This window comes from Crinia signifera, chromosome 12, assembly GCF_055691185.1.
Source record: "Crinia signifera chromosome 12, ASM5569118v1, whole genome shotgun sequence".
Taxonomy (NCBI): domain Eukaryota; kingdom Metazoa; phylum Chordata; class Amphibia; order Anura; family Myobatrachidae; genus Crinia; species Crinia signifera.
Genome location: NC_139228.1, coordinates 43,171,897 through 43,189,517, shown reverse-complemented (window position 1 = coordinate 43,189,517; position 17,621 = coordinate 43,171,897). Strand labels below are relative to the sequence as shown.

Genomic DNA, 17,621 nt, shown 5'->3' with positions numbered 1-17,621 from the left:
GGCTACTTAGCCAAAATGTACCTGTTTGTTCCGACAACGGAGGCCGTTAACTATGCGCGGGAGCACGAACTGTTAACGATATATTATTCTCATGAAAACATGAAAGCGCTGGGCGTACGTATGGTAATCCGGCCGTGACGCATGTGTGGGGGGCAGACAGCTGACATAGCCGGAAGTCAACTGCCCGCCCAAATCCCTGCTTTCACACAGAAAAATGTCCGAGTGGTCTGTAGCAAGTGAATGGTCGCGGTCCATTCACTTACTACACTCAGACAGCATGAGCGATCCGTACGGTAGGCGGGGCTAAGAACACTCGGTGCCCGTCCGAAATACGCATCTGTCCGACTCAACCAGAATAAGGCCCACAGAGCGAGCTGTCAGTGCTGTGCAAGCTGACAGTGCCTGTATTCTCCGGTGGAGAACACTGGCAACCAGCGAGATTGGTGGACACTGCCCAATTTCGGGGGGGACACACATTGCTGTCACTATAGCCCGTACACACACCGATGTAGGGGCATTTTCTAAGCAACTTTACCAAACTAGCAAAGTCGCTTACAAAATGCCTTAATATCGGCAGGTGTGTGTGCATTCTCTATTATACACGAGCTATGCAGGCAGCAAGAAAAGATTAAAAAAATAATCAGTCATTGCTGTGTGAGCTGAAGCCATTGGTTTCATTCTGAGCAGGGAATTTACCTGCATGTAGTTTTAAATAAGTGTAGTATAATAATAGGAATAGTCTAGTGCAGGACAGGCCAACCTGTGGCTCTCCAAATGTTGTGAAACTACAAATTCCAGCATGCCTTGCCACAGTTTTAACACTCCCTTATAGCAAAACATGGTGGGATTTGTAGTTTCACAACATCTGGAGAGCCACAGGTTGGCCAGGCCTGGTCTAGTGTGTGCCCATTATAAGGGTTAATTAAATGTTTAAAAGGCAAAGCTTTGCTAAATGACTTGTAATTAATTCCATCTGATTTCCAGCACATTATAGTGTGAATTTAACTACAGTTACAAAGCAGAGGACCTTTCAACATTTTACTGTATATTTGCACTAAGCACAATAAGCATTGCTAAAACGGCCAGGTTTTAGTAATACTCATGCTTGAGAACAGATAGTTAAATCGAAATAACTTTGGTACTAATATAATTCACCTGTGCTCAAGATCAGCTATACTTAACAGTGGAGAACCTCTGTTCTAGATCTGTCGCACTACAACATTGACACCTTGTAAATAAACCCAAACACAGCATCTCAGAGAGTAATGCTCAAGTGTGACCAACGCCAAGTCCTGCAACAGCGGAAAAGCTCTAAGGCCACAGTACATCCCAGATTTATTCATATATAAAACACTGGCTAATTGGTGTACACAAGTCATGTTTAATAGATATGTCATTTGCAGACAACCAAAATAAAGTTTTACCACTAGAACATTTTTCGTAAAAATGTAATTTAGGGGCAAAGAAAATAAAAATAATATATGTGTAACTTATGGCCTGTTTTTGGATTTGAGGTTTAGTAGAAGAGGTTGTGTTATGGGCTGGTGTGTTAATCTTCTGCTTTTGCTTCCATCTCATCTGCATCGTCATCTCCATCCACTTCTGCATTTTCCTTTTCCAGTCGTTCCAGCTGTCTGGCCAGCTCGGTTTCATCTGTGTCTGTTACTACCTTGGGCTAAAAACAAAAAGGTTCATATCAGGGATATTCCAGACTACAATTTTCTTTACAAATATGTTTAATAATAGAAATTTGTAGAATTTAGAAAAGTTACACTATAAAGTGAACTACTGCTAGTCATTCCCTTCATTTCTTAATCTACAGCCTTCACCATTATTCATTGCTCGCAATTTGAGCGGAGACAACACTGAACACACAGGTCTACGTAATAAGCCTTGAAGATATAATGCGGATCGAGAAAAAGTACCAACTAAGGTGGCCAATCCCATGATCAAGGGGATCCCGGGATTTGGCCTCAAAGTCGTCAAATTTGAATCCTTGGACTAAAGAGTTACCAATCACGGGATTTTGGGATTAGACTGCTGCTCACGTCCCAGCTGTGCAGATTTTCCAGTCACAGTTACCTGCTCGCGGCCGCAGCGCACGTGTAAGTAAATGGGCGGGGAGGGTGAAGGATTGCGCATTTTCAAATTTCAAATCCCGGGATTGAAAAAGTGTCCCAGGACTGGTATCTCTAGTACCAGCTAACAAGATCCTAACTGCCGCTTTGAATTAACCAGCGTGTAACATGACAGTTCGGATCCATTCGGCTGGTACTAGCAATTTACACCGAATCTCTCTCTCCAGAGCTTAGCACATAGGCACCACATTCTATTAAACTACTGAGAACTAGTGACAGTGCAGCATTTCCTCACTATGGGATTCAGTACTGCAGCAGCAATGTAGCATATATTTGGTGATTTTGCACTTTACCTGCTCAGACAGCATATTCATGCACAGGCCCATATGCATTTTGCATGTGTTAAAACGTATGGCCGGAGTAAATGATTGACTGGGTATTCTGTCACTGGCACACTTCAGTAAGGACATCTTCATATAAATACAGCACCCGCAGACCAGCAAGTTGGAGCATGTTTGTCATGTGGTATATTGTGCATCTGCTACAGAGTAATTAATGGGGACTTGTAGTAAACCGGATAGTTAGCTGGATTCTAGACATATGCCCTTATTCAGAACTGAATAAGGCAGGGGTTCCCAATCTTTTTCGAATCACGGCACCCTAGAGTATCAGAATTTTTCCACGGCACCCCTAGGCGCCAAAAAATATATATAAAATTAAGTAGATTGTGTTTATATGTGCTTCGTAGGTTCAGTTATGGTTTAAAGGGCAGGATTTGCTTCTGATTGTACATATATTTTATGATTGGCAGCCACCAGCACTGGTTTTGTCCATAAATAATTGATCATAAATAATTTGAATTGGTCCTGGACCACCAACCCGCGGCACCCCTGAAAGTGTCCCGAGGCACCCCAGGGAGCCACGGCACACAGTTTGGGAACCACTGGAATAAGGGCTTATGTCTAGACAAATAGGCAGTACAAATTGGTTCTCAAAATGTGCAAAACCATGTGCACTGCAGGTGGGGCAGATGTAACATGTGCAGATAGTTACATTTGGGTGGGTGTGTTGAAACTTAAATCTAAGTTGCAGTGTAAAAATAATGCAGCCAGTATTTACCCTGCACAGAAACAAAATAACTCACACAAACTTAACTCTCTCGATACAGGTTACATCTGCCCCACCTGCAGTGCACATGGTTTTGCCCATTTTGAGAACAGAAGTACTGCGATCAGATCGGAATAAGGGCCAATGTTCTCCATAATAAAAACTACAATTGAAAACTATCACAATTTTGCTTTTCTTTTATTATTTTAAAAGCATAAGGGCTATTTCACACGCTCTGGATCCTGCCGGATGCAAAATCCTGCACGGCCAGGAAGCCGTGCCGCACACAGTAGTTTACAATGGAGGGGATGGCAACCGTCCCGTGTGAATGGATACAATTGTGTCCATTATTAACTACAGTGTGCGGCACGGCTTTTCGCTGTGCGGAATTTCGCCTTCCGGCAGGAGCCGGAGCGTGTGACATAGCCCTAAAGCTTGTAGGAATAAAAAGGTGTCACAACAGGGGCTGCCAAACAACCCATCGCATAAATGAAGGGCAGGATTTTTAGATGTGGAGACCTTGCCTATAGCAACTCGATTCTAGTCATCTTCCAAAAGGCGCTAGATAAATGTTAATATAGCAGGAATCTGACTGGTTGATATGGGAAATGTCTCCACATCAGTGACTAAAGGAGTCACTATTTCAGGTGACATTAAAGGCAGGCAAGCAATGTAAAAAAGCAATGATGAAGGCCCATGTTGCATTGCTTAGAAAGGAATCAGCAGCAGAAAGAATGAATAATGATACTGTACACAGCATTGGTACAGTGTCATGTACAATACAGTGTTCAGTTCTGGAGGCAATACCTCCAGAAGGATAGAAATACATTAGAGACTGTACAAAGAATTCTAACTAAAATGGATGTAGGCAGTACGGATGGTGTAATGGTTAGCATTACTGCCTCACAGCACTGAGGTCATGGGTTCAATTCTCACCATGGCTCTAACTGTGCGGAGTTTGTATATTCTCCCCGTACTTGCGTGGGTTTCCTCCGGGTACGCCGGTTTCCTCCCACAATCCAAAAATATACTGGTAGGTTAATTGGCTCCCAACAAAATTAACCCTAGAATGTCTGTGTGCGCATGTGGTAGGGAATATAGATTGTAAGCTCCACTAGGACATTCAAATATTCTCTGTCAAGCGCTGCGTAATATGTGAGCACTATATAAGAAACTGTTAATAAATAAATAAAGGAAAAGTATTAGCACATGTTCACTGATACTGGAGGGTGGTAGGTTCAGGGGAAATGTGAGGAAAAAGGACTTCATAAAAAGGGTAGTGGTCAAGTGGAGCAGCCTTCCATCAGTGGTGGTTGGAGCTAAGACGGTAGAGCAATTTAGAATATCCAACAACCTAAAGGTTGAAGTTGTCAAAAGGAGGACTAAAAGAGCCAAAAGGTTCTTACAGTATCTGCCGACAAATTCTGATTATCCAAAATTCTGTTATTAAAATCGAATAAAATAAAATTATCGGTTTTTCGGTTATTGGTCCATCACTATTAGAAACAAATTGAGACCGATTTCCTTAGGAGTTGATCATCTGCGCAGCTGCCAGGAACACAACGTGGAGCTGAGGGGTTTAATATACAATATCAGGATAGGCCCTGCTGTCCTGACTCCTTAGCAGTAAGACAGACTGTGGGGGAGGGTGGCTGGGTGGTCCCTCTGAGGGGCAGCTGCAGAAAGATTTTCTTCCAGCAGCCAGCTAGTCTGTATAGTAAATGGTCACATACTTACCAGATCAAACAATGCACTGCCTTGTGTGATTGCAAAGTGTCCATGGGCCTAATTCAGACCTGATAGCAAGACAACTGTGTTCTCAATATGGGAAAAACCACGCTTGCTGGGGCAAATGTAACGTTTTTAAACACAACAGTTGCACAGGCTCTGGCATAATTAATCACCCTTCCATGATCCCACTTTAACACTGTACATGAAGGTCTGAGCACTTTAGCATGTACGAGACATTGGCATAAGCTCAACATGTTAATATTCAACATCATCGTGGTCAGAATGTCGACAAAGCGAGAATGTTCATAGCCATTTTAGGTTAGGCTGCAGTTTGGGTTAGTTCCTAAGCGATTGGAAAAATGCATTGTTGACATGCCATCCATATCAACATTTTGCATGTGTGCAGCGGCTATGACATCCGCCCTCCCCCAAGCCACCCTTACAATACAGTGCACATTCATCTGTCTGTCGTGTGACATTATAAATCCACACCTCCATTTGGACATTGAACACTCCTCTCTTCTCCTCAATCCGCTCTTTGATGATAGACATGGCTTGCTTGAGCACAGACAGTCCTTCCGTCCTTTCCAAGGTCGTAGTCGTCATTACATAACGAGGAGGAGCAATCAGATTGATCTAAACAAAAAGGTTAATATGCAGATAAGGAGTATAATAATAATAAAAACAACAATAATAGTAATAATTATACACATTTCCACATCAGAAAAATATAATCCATGTAAGTTACAGATAACAGAGTAGGCAGGGAGTTATTGATCTTCACTTGGGTATTCTAACCCCCTAAAAGAACATATATAGTAATAGGTGATAAATGTCTGAGAAATCAAAATAAGTGATCTGAAATGACTGTCAATGAATTAATGAGGTGGAGCATATCTGAAAAGACAATTTTTTTTAATATACGATGCATAAATAAGTTCTGAAGCATAGATATAATATAATAAGCATATATGTAACAATGAGGCAGATGTATTAAGCCTGGAGAAGAGATAAACTGGAGATAAAGTGGAGATAACTTGGAAGAATTAACGCACCAGCCAATCAGCAGTGTTTGAAATATGACAGTTGGGATCTGATTGGCTGGTGCGTTATCTCCTTCCACTTTATCTCCAGTTTATCTCTTCACCAGGCTTAATACATCTGCCCCAATGAAACTTATGGTGCCTACACTGGCCCTGACCGGCGATGAATTAGATTTATCCTACACCCGAGGCTGCGCATTGCTATCGCTATGCCCCTACACACGCAGCGATGTAGGGGCATTTCTAAGCGATCTAGTGAGATGGACAATAGGTTAAAAAATAAAAATGTTAAGGAGTTTTTCCCTTTGTTGGTGTCAATGCCGACACCTCCATGTGAGGAACCCCAAATTAGTGTACTGCATTCGCTCACCATTCTTCAGTCCAGGTGCCCAGCTCCACCAGTTTACCGTTCCCTATCAGAGTCCACGTGGATGGTAAAGTATGACAGTTTAAAAAAAAAAAAATAATAATCAAGAAAAAACAAACATAACTCAGGTCAACCTTTGCCATGTCATCATTTGGCTTGTGTAGACCTAGACACTGTCAACCAAAAAAATAAAAATGGTCATGCAGTTAGCAAATGTGTCTTCCAGAATGTCTCTGTTTTGAATAACTTGAAGTGACAAACACTAGAAATACCTAGGTTAAGTGGCGGTGGGCTCTGCTGGAGCCTTCTGTCTGATGGCAGGTCCGGGTAATTGGCCATAGAATCGCCAGTACTCGGCTATATGAGAGGCGCTGCATCTTTGTAGCCACCATTAAAAGCCCATGCACACTGGGTGACTGAGCTGAAAGCAGCTTACTCTTTCAGCTGAAAAGCCACCCAGTGTACGCAAACAAAATCGCCCAGTGCCTCTGGACCTTAATTTATAGAGTTCCATATGCAGCTGATATTGCATCTTTTAGCTATAAACAGAACATGTTGCTTCTTACCTTTATTGGCATGTTTTCTGTTGAACATCTAAGTCCTGCTCTCAATGCATCTTTCACTGCATCAATGCCTTCATACCCATAGCAGGCAACTTCAATGTCTAGTGTGCAAAAATAGAAAAGAAGAACTATTTTATTGTGGTGTCAATACCTATAATGCCATAAATTATGAGATGAAGAATGGTGCATTTGCGAATGATCAAAGGCCCTGATAACTTATGTAATGTTATCAGACAGCGCATCAGAACACCACATTTCGGAAGATTAGCTTGCAGATATTTTGGGAGTCAGTGAGCGGCCTGTTCGTGTAACTGTCACTGAGAGCAGAGGCTTTACTATGATGTGTTTTTCCAAAAGCCGCTGCATCTTTAGGGATTTAAAGGGTCAATTACATTAAATACAATATGTTCGCGAAGGCATACAATTATATCCTCATACATCTTTGGTGCAATCTTGTAATGCCAGGTTGGGTGAGAATCTTCTATTGTCCGGGGTATTTTTTGCCAAAAAGGAAACTTAAGACACAGTGGGGCAGATGTATTAAGCTTGAACAAGAGATAAATCCAAGGGTAATAAGGAGAGATAAACGTCCAGCCAATCACCTGCTAACTGCCATGTTACAGCCTGTGTTTGAAAAAAAGTCAGTAAGGAGCTGATTGGCTGGATGTTTATCTCTCCTTATCACCCTTGCATTTATCTCTTGTTAAGGCTTAATAGATCTGCCCCAATGTGACTTAAGGTGCCCATACACGTTACAATTATTGTATACAATATCGCATCTCATTGCATCTCGGTTTTGCGATGAGATCTAGTACAAATAGTAGGTGCTGCACATACTTTTTGTACTAGATCTCATCGCAAAACCGAGATGCAATGAGATGCGATATTGTATACAATAATTGTAACGTGTATGGGCACCTTAAAGCATACAAGACTGCGCTGATTCATTTGATATATTACACTTATATCTGACTGCAAGTATCTGAATCTGTACAGTTTACACACGGCACTACAATGCAGCAGCCACAGCTTTTTCCAAAACAAGTTCTGTTCTGCTCGGTATACAGACTCATTCACACACAATGGGCCTGATTGAGACATGATCGCACAGGGCTGAATTCAGCCGCCACGCGGTCATGTCTGTCTCCGCCCCTGTGAGATCCCACCTTATAAATGGTTTATCTGGTGATGCGAATAGATGTGTACCGGTACACATTCATTCGCAACCATGCGGCTATAGGAAAAATCATTCAATTTACACTCACCATGGAATGAATTTTCCTCTGGTCTTTGCAGCCGCCACGTAGCCCAGGACTTACTTGGTGGCTGCGACCAAAACAGCTACTTCCGGCCTGTTGCTGATGTCATCATCCCTCCCTTAGCTGGCTTAAGCAGGCCTGTGTTTTCCCTGACACTTTCAGCGTTTCATTGGGGATGCCCAGCGTTTTAGCGGGCACGCCCATGAAATGGCCGGGATCCACCCCCACTCCCTGTCAATAATCTGTGCTAGGCTTGCAAATAGGAATATCTGCCGAAGCCAAATGCAGCCAGGGCAATGCGCATAAGGCCCAATATACTAGTAACATAAAATCAGCACAATCTCCCAGTGCGTCCTCGTTGCATTGCGTTGTGACTAAAACGCCCAACGTTAGAGTTGAACAGGACTTGTCTGCATGTAAAGGACGTATCGGCAAAAAAAGCAGAGCTATGATGAAGTTATGGATTTGGGAAGAGGATAGCAACTAATTCCTCTATGCGAGACAACATTAGTACATCCCCCTTGATTGTGAATGTAAATTGATGCTGCGCTATTATTGATAGGTTTAAAAGAATAAGCTAAATTAACGTCAGACATTACCTGCTCTGATTTTTACAGCTTGTGGAGTGAGACGTCTATTAATATTATCAATGAGGACTCTTCTTTCCTCTTCTATTAAATCCAGCCCGTCAAGAACAGATGTGTCCCTGTTTAAAGTAAAAAAAAGTGTCGACTTGATATTGGGAAAAAGAAAATGAATGAAAGTAATTGCAAACAAATTCAAGTATCCTGACAAATATACTTACGAGACCGCTTGCTTAAATGCATCGTAAGCTCCATATCCCGGCCTCTTGTATTTCTCATCAAACACCCACGCTGTCCTTTGAAATAAGCTTTCTAGCTGCTCATCCTTCGTGTATTCTAACACCTCTGCCACGTGGCGCAAAATGCTGTAAACCTACAAGTGACAGACAAAACGGAGTAATGTATGAGCGGTTTGCTGGCATTCCTGGTATAATAGCATTTTTCCTATATGGCTATTTCACAATATAGGAGGATGGTTTAATAAGTAGGGCAACAAGACCTCTCAAGTGCGTAATCTATTTTATTCTAATTTTCTTTCAGGCCGACGCAGGTAGAACACTGCTTCCCTCACTGCCACACTGTCCCCAACATCAAATGTGGCTGACAGGTGCGTAGTGTGATCAGATTTGCATCCAAAGAGCACATCAGTAGCTTAAATTCAGCGCCAACTTCTAGAGGTGTACAGGGATGTTATCTGGTGAGAAACTCTTGTACTTTATTGCAGTATCAGATTACAATGCTGCCATGTATACTGAAGTACGCTCAAGGGAGACTGTAAACTCCAATTGCTTACATTATAAAAAAAAAAGTTTGGTACTTGTGAGTTATCCGGGCTGCCGATTTTTTCATCGCGCCCGAAATCGTGGGCATCGCGTCGGTCGTGGCCGTTATAAGGAGCCGCGACGCGATGCCCACGATTTCCCATAGACAGTAATGTTAAAAGACACGATGGACCCGATTTCCGACCCGATTTCCCATAGACAGTAATGTTAAAAGACGCGATGGACCCGATTTCCCATAGACAGCAATGTTAAAATAAAATGACAATATGAAATTGGCCAATATGTTTTTAAAAAAAATGTTTCATGGCCCCCCACCACCGTTAACGCCACCCCGCTATTGACGCCAACCCGAAGCGTGGCGAGCGCAGCGAGCCCGCGAGGGGCGGCGGTACGCGTCCTCCGACCTTTTCATGCCCTACTATCCACTAGGGCGTGGAGTGAGAATAGAATAGTGTGGCGAGCGCGAAGCGAGCGCAGCGAGCCCCGCGAGGGGACGCGGACACCTTCACAGGTATCCGCGTGCCCTTGCGGGCTTCACAGGTGTCCGCGTCCCCTCGCGGGGCTCGCTGCGCTCGCCACGCTTCGGGCTCGGTGGCTCGCTGCGCTCGCCACACTATTCTATTCTCACTCCACGCCCTAGTGGATAGTAGGGCATGAAAAGGTCGGAGGACGCGTACCGCCGCCCCTCGCGGGCTCGCCACGCTTCGGGTTGGCGTCAATAGCGGGGTGGCGTTAACGATGGTGGGGGGCCATGAAACATTTTTTTTTAAAACATATTGGACAATTTCATATTGTCATTTTATTTTAACATTGCTGTCTATGGGAAATCGGGTCCATCGCGTCTTTTAACATTACTGTCTATGGGAAATCGGGTCCATCGTGTCTTTTAACATTACTGTGTATAGGAAATCGTGGGCATCGACCGACGCGATGCCCCCGATTTGGGGCTAAATCGCGGGCATCGCGTCGGTCGGGTGTCCTTAACTTAAGGACAAAATCGGCAGCCCGGATAACTCACAAGTACCAAAAGTTTATATTCTAAACTGAGATTATTGCTATATTGAAACTCAATGCAATTTTATCTAGACTAGGTGAGCGACAACTGCGCACACCTGCTTGACAGTGGCATGTGCCGGCAGTTCAGGCTGTGACAGTGGCATGTGCCGGCAGCACAGCTCAGGCTGGAAAACTTGTGGTTCAAAAAATTTTTTCATTTAAGAAATCTTCGTCAAAATGTACTCTTTTACACAATCTTTTGTCCAGAACCAATGGGGAGTTCAAGGGAAATCTTAAGATCATAGATCTTTCTAGTGCGTGGGCACCTTAATACCCATCAAGCAGAGAAACTGGACCAGCCCCTTCCAAGCTCACTGGCTGCCAGACCAGACACAGTCCCACCCCCCCACACCTGGAGGAAGATGGTCCCTACCACATTTATTTCTCATCCATCAAATAACATTTATAGATTTCTCCACTTTCATGAAAGATGATCGGAAAAAAAATAAAAAATACCTCCACTAATTTGTTGGTAAATTGATATGCTGAAAAATAAGTATTTTATTAAATAAAAGAAATTACATTTTGTTAAAATAAGTTATTTAACAAATGAAGTACATTTATATTTATCTATGAACATCAAATTGTCTTTGCCTAATAAAAGCCCCATGCACACACTAGTAGTGTTCCTGCTAGGCTGTTTTAGCGGGGCGCTGCGCCCTGCCCGATTTCTAAAGGGCAAAATGCGCCCTGCCCCTCCAGCAGCGCCCCGCTAAAAGAGCCTGCTGCCTGACTAATGTTGTGCCCGGGGAAGCTCCAGGCACCGCAATCTCGGCGGCGCTAGGCTTCCCCGGCAGCTCACGGACTTCGGCGGGGCCAGGTCCGCCCCCTTGTACGACGGAAGAAGCCCGGGCACGCCTCCTTTGGTGACGCGGCGGCCCGGGCACGCCTCCTTTGGTGACGCGGCGGACCGGGCACGCCTACAACGATGACGTCGGCGGCCCCGGTCCGCCCCCATCCCATACAGCGGCGCCCTGCCCCCAAAAATTCCTAGGGGGAACACTAACTAGGCGATATTGTGAACAATATTACTCGGAAAGGGGCTTCTGGGCGATAGTGTTCACAATATAGTGAACGATGATTGACTTCTTCCAAACATGCAGGTCAACTTGGCAATATAGCCAACCGACCTGCATGTTTAGATGGCCTCTGTGACGTCACTGAATGATAATCAGCAGCTGATATCATTCAGACAATATCGGCTGGCCGCGGCAGATATGGTTATCTATATTCTTTATATATGGTTAACTATATCTGCCATCTTATACAGTGCAGCAGGTTCCATTGCGTTTTACAATTATAAATAGGGATACAACAAACTCGATTGTTACAGACAGTCAAATGGTAGGAGGGCCCTGCTTGCAAGCTTACAATCTACAGGGAAAAATGTATGGGGACAAAGTACAGTGGAATGCATTATAGGTGCAGTACTTGGATATCTCACTGTACGGTCTAAAAAGAAACCAAGGGGCTTGTGATTGCCTGTACTTTACCTTTCTCAGTATGATTCAGAACCTCCTCTTTCCCATAACCTAGTTATGCCAGACTACCTGCCACTAGGCCGTGCTCCATGTTGTAGTGCAGAGGTAGGCAACCCCCTTGGCATTAGTGAGAACCCAATTGTGTCCTGCCTACCCAAAGAAGCTTGAGCTTCTGATAAGTGAACACAGTTTTAGAACAGTGTAAAACTGAAGCATGTCTGTCTCTGGGCTACAAAAAAACACAACCTGAGAAAACGTAAAATTCTAAAGCACAGGGAAGTCACTTACATTTATCTAGGACTTATCCATCTATTACTTTTATAAATGTTTCCGTATGATGTACACATTGCTGCAGTGGTGCCAAAAAGTCCCTCTTACCACCCAGTCCCGGTAGAGTCTTCTCAGCAAAAGACTAGCAAAGTAGCACAGGATCTGGCGGCTCACTTCCACTATGTGGTGTATTGAGGCTAGATGTACGAATACACATCTGTTATGATGGGAGCAGAATTTCTTTTTACTGTATAAAGGATTTACAAATGTCAAAAACCAATAAAAAAAAAAATAGGCCTAAAATAAAGCTACCTTGCAGATGTACCAATCCATAGCCAGCACATCTCAGTGACTACGTGTACATATATCCTTGCACCCCATTAAGAGAAGCACAGTACATTATGGCATGATGTAGTGTTCCTTCTAGGAACGAAATGAGGCAGGGCGCTGGAGAGGCGGACCGGGCACGCCGACGTCAGTACAGGGGGCGTGCCCGGGCCGCCGCGTCACTGCGGGGGGCGTGCCCGGGCCGCCGCGTCACTGCGGGGGGCGTGCCCGGGCCGCCGCGTCACTGCGGGGGGCGTGCCCGGGCCGCCGCGTCACTGCGGGGGGCGTGCCCGGGCCGCCGCGTCACTGCGGGGCACTCCAAAGGGACAGACTGCAGGCTGATTTAGCGGGGCGCTGCTAGAGGGGCAGGGCGCATTTTGCCCATTAAAAATCGGGCAGGGCGCAGCGCCCCGCTAAAACAGCCTAGCGGGAACACTATGACGATGTCATTTTCAGGGAGAAGCACCATCTGGGCATCAAGACTTAAGGAGCCCATACACGCTCCGTTGTGTACGGCTCCGTTCTGTACTATGCGATGCGCGCTCCCGCGCATCACATAGTACGGTACAAAAAGTATGTGCTGCACATACTTTTTGTACTAGCTATACATCGGATCGGATCGCAGTGCAGTGCATGCACACTGCATGCACAAGGCATGCGATCCGATCCGATGTGTGCTGTTTAAGCACACAACGGATCCGATTAACGGACCGTGTATGGGGGCATTATACCTAGGCCCGAACAACCGACATCAACCATCTACCTTTAATATAGGGCTTCGCACTCAAGAGCTCTGTATAAAGCTTTTTACAGCACAACATAATAATCCAGAATATACTGTAAACAGAAGTGGCAGCAGCTTTGTAGTTTGCATCACATGAGGTGTCACATGCTGGCAGGGCTTGTACTTACAGTTTTAGATTTGGTGAACTTGTCTTCACATTTTAGGGCCTCCTCTGGTGAAACTCTTCTTTTGGACAAATCTATGTATCCTAAAAATGGAAAAATACAATTTTATCAACTACAAATAAACACTTTCAACACTAAAAAAAAAACTTCCTACTCCATAAATGCATTTGAGATGTTTATCACTACATGAACATACACTGTCCCACTATATGCACACTGCTGTTCTGTTATCAGCCAACACCGATACTGGCACCCCAAAGGAGGGAATCCCAACATGGGTCCGGTAGGTATGATTACCTTATCTGTCCCCCTTACCCTCCCCACAGCCTAACTGCTTGTGTCTAATCTTACCCTTGTACCCCACCGCCTAAAAGTAACCCCTCCTTAGCTTTCTAAGTGCTAACCACAACCCACAAGTGTTTTAAAATGATCGGTGAAAGTCACCTATGATTGGCGGCTTTGACTAACCACCCACAGCACATTCAGAATCAAACCCGTCCCAGCAGCACATTGAAGCAACAATGCATACCATGTAATGGTTAGCATTACTGCCTCACGGCACTATGGTAATGGGTTCTAATCCCACCCTGGTTTGTCATTCGGCCTGTGCTAGCTTGAGTTCCTCCTTGGCATTACAGGTACCACCCACAGTGTAAGCTCCACCAGCCAAATATTCTCTGTAAATATGTGTGCGCTATATACATAACCAGTAATAACCATGGCGCCACAACGCTGTTCCATGCCCATGTAGCTAATGAAATTAGCATTACACAGCCTGTAAAACAAGGACCACCTGTGCCAATTTAGAGCACGTACGCTCACCTTGGCTAACTAAGCAATTATTTACCTTTGTCTTTATCAACTCTTATCACTACGACACATTCGTTCCTGCCAATGCGAATGAGCTTGTTGATAGACCGGATACGCCTTCTGGAGAGCTCACTTAGGAGGATCATACCCTCAATGTTGTTATATTCTAAAAGGCTGACATAGGCTCCCATCTCTGCAATGGACCGGACGTTAACCATGACCACATCGTCCACCTCTGGAAACTTGTGCTGGTAAAACCGACAACTTAATGCTGGCATTCTGGAAAAAATATATAGATTTTGTGTGTTTTTAATGTCTTGATTGTTAACATAACATTCTAAAAGTAAAATTCAAATCACAGAAGGGTCATGTGATGACTTCATACACGGATGCTCCCAGAGCTGGACTGGGGTTACCACACTGATATCAGCCATACTTCTGGGCTCACATACTTAACAGTCAACACAGTCATTGGTGACTGTTCCTCTCATTAAGTACAATGGCTGATGCAGGGCCGCTGACAGGGGGGTGCTGTGGGTACAGCTGTCCCAGGCCCCGGCCTCTGGAAGGGCCCAGAAAGCTAATTTTGCCCACAGCAACCATCCACTGTGTGCTGCGCTCGATCCTCATCAGGTCCCGAAGCACAGCCTGGCTTCTTCAATGCATGAAGCCGGCAGCCAATTAAAATGCGGACCCGACTTTTGAGCCAATCAGAGCTTGTGTACCGTTCAGAGCCAGTGGCTGCCAGTACACGAGCTTTGATTGGCACATCACATGGCTTTTTGTGCCTTGCGATGTGATCTTAGTAGTTAATTTAGTTAGTTAATTTATTCACTGCACCCTGAGTGAAATTGCATCGCAGGATAGATGAGATTAGATGAGATCTCAGTAGTTCATATGGTAAAACACCTAAAACAGCACCACTCTCCATGTCACCCCGAAGCGTGGCGAGCGCAGCGGAACGCATCCTCCGACCTTTTCATACCCCCACTATCCTAGTCGGCGTGGAGTTAATTTTATATAGTGTGGCAAGCGCTTCTGCTCGCCACACTGTATAAAGTCAGCTCCACGCCAACGTGGATAGTGGGGGTATGAAAAGGTCGGAGGATGCGTTACGCCCCCCCCCCTCATGGGCCTCACCACGCTTCGGGGTGACGTGGATAGTGGTGCTGTTTTAGCATATGAACTACTGAGATCTCATCTCACGCCACGAAAAAGGGCCATGCGATGCAATATCACTCAGGGTGCAGGGTGATCATACGTAGGAAATCTGGCCGCCCTGCTAGTAAACAAGTACCTAGAAAGCATTACAAAATGGCTGATCAAGGTTTCTAATAGCTAGCAATATTTCCCCATATTAATAGAAGCAAGACACAATATTCCCTTTAAAAAATTAATGAAATAACAAAATAAATGGTAAATCAAAAACATTTAGTTTCAACCCTGCTTTGCCTAGTAAAAAGATAGCTCATTTATAATATCTGCTAGACTCCCATGTACTCACATTGTGTGCTGGTGACATATTTCCTAACTCTAATACATAATGTCAATTCAAACCAGAAACATTATAAGCATCGGTAAGCAGCAGTCCATTGTGCATCCTCACCAATTCCCATCCAGCATCTTGCAATTTTTGTCTCTATTTCCCTTTAACTCATGGACAAATTATATAGTGCATACGCAATCTTACAAACAGCCTAATGACATATCATGCGTCATTAGGTTGATAAGATATTTATATATCTTTATCAAGTAGTGCTCGCACACACTGCATGATTTGCAGAAAATAGACATATTGAGCTGCATGCAATGGGAGGATGCGACAAACAGCACACGGGAACATGCAATAGTGCATAAATACTGGACATGTGAGTGATTTTTCATTCAAATTCAGCTTAATTGTTACAATTATTTTTTAAAGTTCCAATGTGTACCCAGCTATACTGTTTGGTAGTAGGAGGCTGCTTTCCTTAACTCCAGTGATAGGGCAGGCCATGGTCAAGTTGGATGGGTTTAATTCATTGGGATGACAGTGTCTAGGTCTACAAGGAATAATGGTCAACGTGTTTTCTAGGTTTTTGTAGTGTCAATTTTTATCTTATATTGTACAGTTTCGCTCATCATGTAATTTGCCTTGCGCGGCTACTGTTACTCAGGTAACATTTTAATAGTAGTCCAGGTGGATGGAAAAATATTAGAAAAACTCACGCCAACCACAGAAGTCTGAATACCAGGGTGGAGGTGGTGGTCTTTATTTTACTTGTGGCAGGGAAACTCCAATCAGCGAGCTGCACTTTGACAGACGATATGTCACTATTACATTTGTCCAGATCATTTCAGGGCGTGAGGGAATATTTGTGAGACGGACTTCCCAAGAATAATGGCGTGTAGACAACGCTGCTACACAGGCTGGCTCACCAGTCACACACATCAGACTCAAGTTTAGAGCACAGGACCCACTATGCTAGCATAAATTAACTGCCTCAGAACACCATCCAAGTGGACATCCATTGGGAATAGTTACCTACAATGAGTGTAGCAACTGCAAGACATCTTTCTGAAGCATGGTGAGTCCACAATGATGTCCTGAAGCAGTTCATATGCTACTTCAAAGGAAGCCCCGGTTCTAAACTTGAACAAACCCACTGTGCCGCCCAGTCACCCCACACACATACACACTGTGACCAAACACCTCATACATACAGCACAGCCGCATGTCCCTCTCTCACAAAGGGCAGTGATACCGGCAATCACCGAGGTGTAGCGAGCAGTTACACTGCACAGGAGGCAGCAACTGGGATGAGGCTGCAGGCCGGCCCCGTTCACGGCCTCTGCCATCCGGTGCCTACACCGAGACCCTTTGCTGACAGCAGTCTCCATCCGCAGGCACAGATACCAGCTAGGTAGTCACAGAGCGCAGAGAGTGGATGCCTACCTACTCTGTATCCCGCGTCCACCGCTCCTGTATCACACACGCCGCGACCACCGCTGGATTTCGTCAGCATGTGTTCCGGCGAAGAGCTATGGCGCATGCGCCAAAGCACCATAGAGAGTGCGAGTGAGGGATAGACCGCTCAGGTCAAGCTGAAACACATGCGGCCATCTTGGTTACGGCACATCGTGCCCCCGCTTTTTACTAGTTCCAAATAAGTCGTTTGTATTTACCACAGTTTTCGTAGTTTTCTTGCTAAGTAAAATAAAATATAGCAATAATATCACACAGTTACAGTGAGTGATAGCTGTGCTGAGTCGGC

General features: G+C 44.6%; 1 protein-coding gene across 2 annotated transcripts; it reads right to left on the bottom strand.

Moving 5' to 3' along the window:
- Positions 1-1,365: 1,365 nt before the first annotated feature.
- Positions 1,366-17,547, bottom strand: EIF2S1 (eukaryotic translation initiation factor 2 subunit alpha). Of its 2 annotated transcripts, none has more exons than XM_083166983.1 (8): positions 17,307-17,547; positions 14,405-14,646; positions 13,561-13,640; positions 8,954-9,105; positions 8,748-8,854; positions 6,893-6,990; positions 5,409-5,552; positions 1,366-1,675 (listed from the first exon to the last, which is right to left on the bottom strand). In XM_083166983.1, the coding sequence occupies exons 2-8, from the start codon at positions 14,643-14,645 to the stop codon at positions 1,550-1,552; spliced, it is 948 nt and encodes a 315-aa protein (XP_083023109.1). In that variant the 5' UTR covers position 14,646; positions 17,307-17,547; the 3' UTR covers positions 1,366-1,549. The 2 variants fall into 2 exon arrangements, with proteins under 2 accessions (XP_083023109.1, XP_083023108.1); XM_083166982.1 differs by having other exon boundaries at positions 17,303-17,459.
- Between the last annotated feature and the right edge of the window lie 74 nt (positions 17,548-17,621).

Coding starts and splice junctions, on each gene's coding strand:
- EIF2S1 (XM_083166983.1), bottom strand. CDS start 14,645: ATGCCAGCATTAAGTTGTCGGTTTTACCAGCACAAGTTTCCAGAGGTG. Junction 9,106..13,560: donor AGTTCACCAAATCTAAAACT/GTAAGTACAAGC, acceptor TGTCACTTGTAG/GTTTACAGCATTTTGCGCCA. Junction 6,991..8,747: donor AGCTGTAAAAATCAGAGCAG/GTAATGTCTGAC, acceptor TTTGCACACTAG/ACATTGAAGTTGCCTGCTAT.